General features: G+C 41.4%; 1 protein-coding gene across 1 annotated transcript in view; it reads left to right on the top strand.

Annotated features, from left to right (window-relative positions):
• Nucleotides 1-4,999, top strand: part of LOC111528311 (neuroblastoma breakpoint family member 4-like) — a 9,755-nt gene extending 4,756 nt beyond the window's left edge. Inside the window, exons 6-7 of the mRNA XM_026449763.1 lie at nucleotides 552-766; nucleotides 3,741-4,999. Coding sequence (XP_026305548.1) covers nucleotides 552-757 — 206 coding nt within the window. The 3' untranslated portion in view covers nucleotides 758-766; nucleotides 3,741-4,999. The remainder of the gene's footprint in view (nucleotides 1-551; nucleotides 767-3,740) is intronic.
• Nucleotides 5,000-5,853: the final 854 nt, after the last annotated feature.

Genomic DNA, 5,853 nt, shown 5'->3' with positions numbered 1-5,853 from the left:
TATACTACATAGGGTGTATATATATGCAGTAGATCATATAATGATGCAACTTTTGTAAATTCTCTGGGTTTAGTCTTCCTGGTTCTTTTCTCTCATGAGATGCTGTCACCTGTGTCTAGTCTCACCTCTGTGCCACGTGGGCTGCCACCCTACTGGGCCCTTCCATTCCCATCTCTTATTTGAACCCAGCTCTGATTTAACTTTGATTTTCATAATCTCTTCTCTCCCAAAAGCATAGCCTACATACAGTGTTATTTCCTTGCCTTTGCCTTAGCTACCTGGAAGCTATTTGTGTTTCTTAATCCTGTATTTCTTGAATATTTTTGTGAATTGGCAGTACCTTTGGCTCCTGGCCATCTTGTCATTACTGAGTAACATAAGAAAGATCAACAAAAAAGAAAATATTAGAGTGACTCTATCAGCTTTCCCGCACCCTTTGGACTTTCTTCTCCAAGGCCCCTTTTCTGATTTGATGTCCTCTGGGTGGAAGAGAAAGTCACAGTAAGATCATGGGTGCCAGTGGATCCCATCAGCTATGGTTTTATTTTCAGAGATTGTTTGTAAGCCCTCCCTGGGGATGAAGAACCCTCCCCAGCTGGAAGATGATGCACTTGAAGGTTCAGCAGACAACTCGCAAGGGTGTCAAGTCATTGGCCAGATTCATGCCTCCAGTGTCCTGAAACCGAAGATCATCAAAAGAAAACTCCCGTTCAGCAAGTGGAGACTGGCATTCAGATTCCCTTGCCTGCAAGCTTAGGGTGCAGAGGTAATCACATCTATGGCTGATAGCTGCACTCACTTCTTATTTCTCTGTCTATGGTGACAGCTTATTTTCCCACTGCTTTTTCTCTTGCATTTGTTCTCTCCAACAGCAGCTGTAACCTCTGTCTGGTGTTACCTCTGTGTCCCATGGGCTCCCACCCTGACAGGCCCTTTCTCACCCCATGTCCTCTTTGCTCTCTGAACTCTGCTCTGTTCCTTCTTCTAGTGTCTTGACAGTCCCTCTCATGGCCACAGGAAAGCCAGGCCTCCTTGTCCTCATCCAAGTGCATAGTTTAAGATGCTGAACACAGGAAGATTTGCCTGGAATCACACACTCTCTTGGGAAATTTACCTTCCCTCCCTGCATCCCCAACTCCATTTCCTCTTTCTGCAGAAATCATTGCTTTAATATATCATTTACACATCGATTTTCCTCTTGAGTCTTCTTTTGAGCAACCCAACTAAGTCAACTCTTAATCATCACTTGTTCCTCTGAATGAGAAGTGTTAAAACTAAGGACAAAGAGCCCCACTTAGGAAACTAAATTAGAACCGGGGTCACAGATGGGAGTTCCCAATGGCCCGGAGTCAGGTTTTTCTTCAGCCCCAGATGTGCAGCCTAGTGGCAACGTGGATGGAGTTGCCAGGGTCTCAGCGTTCTCATCTCATGGACTTACTTAAGCTGATATTAACGGGAGAACATTTATGACATTCTAAAGGGACATCACTCCAAAAGTACATGCAGAGGGCAGGACTTCAAAACTGCATACATCATGAGGTTCATCATTCCAACCTCTCTCCTTTTTATTCCCATTTCCACTTCTACAAGTCCAGTGAAGGGTCTAAAATGCAAGTCAGATGAATCTGGAGGCCAGTGTATGTGAGAGAGCATTTTATGAATTAACATTGAGAAAAGTGACTCCAGGACCAGCTTTATGCATACACAAGATGACAGACAAGAATCTTTCTACAGGACAATGTTTGCTTTGGCCCAGCCCAATTGATAAGAGAGAGATTTAACTGAAATTGTCAGGGAGAAGGCTACAAACCATGGAACCACTGGGAACAAAGTCAATCATGGGAGAAATTGGGAAAGGAAAGAAAATGATGGGAAATTGGGTTGGTCCATTTAGTATCTCTAAATCCTGCTTCCATGTAATAAGCACCCGGTGAGATTTCAATTAATCTGAATGCCTTGAACTCACACCCCGAGATTCTCACCTACATGGCCTGGGGTGTGGTCTGAGCATCTGTTGTTTTAAAATGCTCCCGTGTGATTCTAACATGTGGCTAAAGATGAGAAGGATCCCTGGTCTACTGTGACCTCAGGTTACCAACATGGAAGTGTCGCATACGTGTGGGTACTCCACAGAAAAGGCTGAGTATCTATCAGCCTTTGATGGGCTCTGTATTCCCCTCTCAATAGTACTGTTTCTATAGCATAGAAAAAATCATGAAAGAAAAACAAGAAAATTAATAGATTGGACTTTTAGCCTCTGCTTGAAGCACACTTGCTCAGTTTTGAATACAAGATCAGTAAGAAATAGTCATTATATCAACACTTAATGTACAGAAATACTACCTCCCATATTTCATATAGTGGAATTTAGTATTTTCTTTTGCATTTTAAATTAAAACTTCCAGTTTATATTTCCCCACACCCATTTTATAGCCCACTCATGGACTCACCACTTCAATGTGAAAATTTCACTTTTGGTAGATGAATGTCCTTCTGCAAAATCCCCAAAGAGAACTCATTGGTCTCACTTTTCCTGAAGAGAATACAATCACAAAATAAGACTGAAATTCTGCAAGTGATTGTATATGAATACTTCTTCATGCCTCTCTTCACACTGGCATAAAATATTAAAAAACAAATAAAAAAAATAAAAAAAAGGCCTTGCCCAAAACGTACTTGGGGAAAACAGTAAGTGGGCTGGGAGACTGTAGTAAAACACAAACTAATCTGTTTCACCTTGTACTTCAGAGTTTTCTTGGTCTAGATATTGAGAATTTTTCTAGAAATGCCTTAAGGTGGAACAAGATGTAGAATAAACTTCAGGGCATTAGGGAAAATAAGTTGGGCCATGGTTACGGTGCCCACTGTCTCTTTATTAACTCCAGTTTGAGTCTCTTTTTTTAAATTCCCTTTCTTTCCTGATCCCCTTTGGACAAATACTTAGAATTATATATATTTTTTTTATTTTTTTAACCAACAAAAGAAGCAGCAGCAACATCATATTTATTTGTAAAACCTTATTCCTGTCCTAGCCAAGGTGACCCAACTCCCTCTCATGACTGTTGAGACCTCCAGATTGGAGCCTTTCCTCTCGCTTTCTCCAATCTTTATTGAAAGGACCTTAGTGGGTGGATTCTAATTCCTGGGTTGTCAATAGCAAGTCATGTGGCCTTAGCTCAATCTTACTCCGGTGGCATCACTACTCCTCTGTTGTAAAAGGTGGACCTGGACATGGATATTGTCTGAGGTTCCTGTTGCTTCTCATATCCATGGTTCTTCCCATGGCCTTCCCGTTCCTCCCTAGAAGACTAGGACATGGAGTTGTAATGGGGTGGATTTCTCTGCAAAAGGTCCTCTCAATCTGCTCCCCTCTGTTTCTTGGCAGGCATGATTGATGATGAGCACATCCTCACAGGGAGGAAAAGCCATCACTCTGCCCAGACAGAGGGGATCAGAAGGAAAGGGGCTGATGTTCCCCGCTGCTGGTTGGGCATAGGCGGGGTCCTTATATCCTGCACCCAGGCTGACTGGAAGTTCAGGGAAGTTCAGGAGTGTTTTCTTCTCACTTGTGGATGGCACTTCCTCCTTCAGCCAGCCCACGCTCACCCTTCAGTTCATCCTCCCAGCAGGAGATCAGTTTGCCACCGAGATATCACTACTTAGCAGTCTCCTCAGACTCAGATATCAGGAGGACCTGACTAAAATGCCTATTTGATTTTTTTTCTCTCTCTCCCCTACAGATACCAAATACTGCTGGAAGAATGTAAAGGATGAAAGGATGTCACAAAAAAATTGCTTTTCCACTTGATGAAAACAACTAAAACAGCAAAGCAAGTTCAAGTTCAAAGATAATACTGCAGGGGTCCTTCACTGAGGATTGAATTTTAGACACAGAATACTCTGGATGATTTCAACCCACTACGCTCCTTTGATTTGAGAAGCCACAGTCCATTCCCCTCCAATTGTGATCAATACCTAGGGAGAGCAATGCCCAGATGGACAGACAGCATTGACAGGCCTTAGCCCTGCTCCTCTCAATTCCCATTGTGTAGAGAACAGGAGTTGGGAGCTGCTGGCAGGAGACAGCATGTCAGCCGGGACTCTGCCAGGGCAGAGTATGAACAATGCCATGTTCTTGCTGAAAACGCTTAGCCTGAGTTTCATAGGAGGTAATCCTCAGACAACTGCAGAATGTAGAACATTGAACAGGACAACTGACCTGTCTCCTTCAAACAGTCCATGTCACCACCAAGAACACAACAAAAAGGAGAAGAGACATTTTGGGTTCAAAAAGACTAAAAAGACTATGTAGCTTATGCTTTTTTTACTCATTTTGAACCCAAAACATCTCCTCATCTTCTTCTTGTTGTCACTGATGGTGGTGACATGGACTTGTTTGTAGAGGACAGCTCAGCTGTCTGGTTCGATGGTCTACATTCTGAAGTTATCTGAAAATGGCCTCATGATTAAATTCAGTGTAAACATTTTGCCAGGAACACTGCAGAGTCCATGCTGTGAGCTTCCTGCCTCAGTCCATCTACAGGCAGAGAAGGCCCAGTGTGTCCATCCCCATTGTGGTGATACTAGGATCGTCACTTGGCTAAGTAGGGGTCTAGCAGTTCTGTGCCTTGTAAAGACACCGTATTTATAATTAATTTGGAAAGTGGTTTGAAATAGTATCAATATCCTATATTCTAACGATCTTCCTCTGAGTATTTTAGCATCAATTAATCACCCCTGCCTGTGTCAGTTATTATATTTATGTTTATACTTTGAAAGTTTTTTATCTCAAAATCTTACTTTATACTTGCTTTTGCTGGCATTCTTCATAAAAAAATTCCCTGCCTGAATTTTAACTGTCATCCAAAATTAATTTTAATTTCTTTTTGCTGGCATTCTGTTGTGAAAAATAATATTCTCTGCCCCAATTTTAACTTGCATCCAAAATTAATTTTAGTCCATCGGTAGAATGTTTAAGTTTTAAATCTGTTTAATTAAAACATTTTTTGCCTCTCACTCTGGACTACTGTATTTTTTATGTATAATGTTTTAAGCTTTATTATTATGATTGCTTTTGGTGGATAATAATTTAGATTAATAAAACCACTCTTCGTTTCCTGTTTATATTCTAAACTCTTCCGTGCTCTAGTCTATGTTTACCTCATGTCGTAGATTGTATTTACTGTGTTTCTTTGTTGATGTTATTTTCTTTTTGTGTTTCTGTATGTGTGTGTGCTTTTTGTTATTTAGGAAGAGTTGTATAGCTCTCTTTTGAGATTGCACTGAAAAGGTTTTCAATTGCCAGTACCAGGGTTCTGATCCACCAGGTCTCAGGCCTGGTCTGTGTTTCTCCATACTTGCTTTCTGAGGAGTGTTTTACCTGTGTTTTGTCATTAACAGACCCTCGCTGCTGTGTTGGCCTCTATTTACATGGTGTTTCCTCTCCCTCTGCTGTTATGTGGCTCCCAGACCTGGCTAAATAAAATCACCTTGGGTCCCCAGTGCTCCCTAGCCCGGTTGGGGGCAGAATTTTGGGTGGTATTTTTGACTCTGTGTTAATCCCTAGGGCTTTGAAGTGTGTGTGGAGAAACTCAGCTATTATTCTAACCTATTTCTTCAAATACAGAACTTCAACAGTCTAAAAAAGGAGACAGAATCCCACAGTAGAACATCCCCATAATCACTGACCAGCTTCAACAATTATATCGAATGGCTGAGCTTTACAAAGTGCAATACTTCCTACTTACCTAGGAAGTATGTGTGTGTGTGTATACGTATATATTAATATATATGTATGTATATGTATATGGCATATATGTGCGTGTGTGTGTATTTGTGTGTGTGTGTGTGTGT

The sequence above is a fragment of the Piliocolobus tephrosceles genome, unplaced genomic scaffold, assembly GCF_002776525.5.
Source record: "Piliocolobus tephrosceles isolate RC106 unplaced genomic scaffold, ASM277652v3 unscaffolded_1445, whole genome shotgun sequence".
Classification (NCBI taxonomy): Eukaryota; Metazoa; Chordata; class Mammalia; order Primates; family Cercopithecidae; genus Piliocolobus; species Piliocolobus tephrosceles.
The sequence above is the reverse complement of the archived record's forward strand: the minus strand, read 5'-3'. Positions and strand labels throughout refer to the sequence as shown.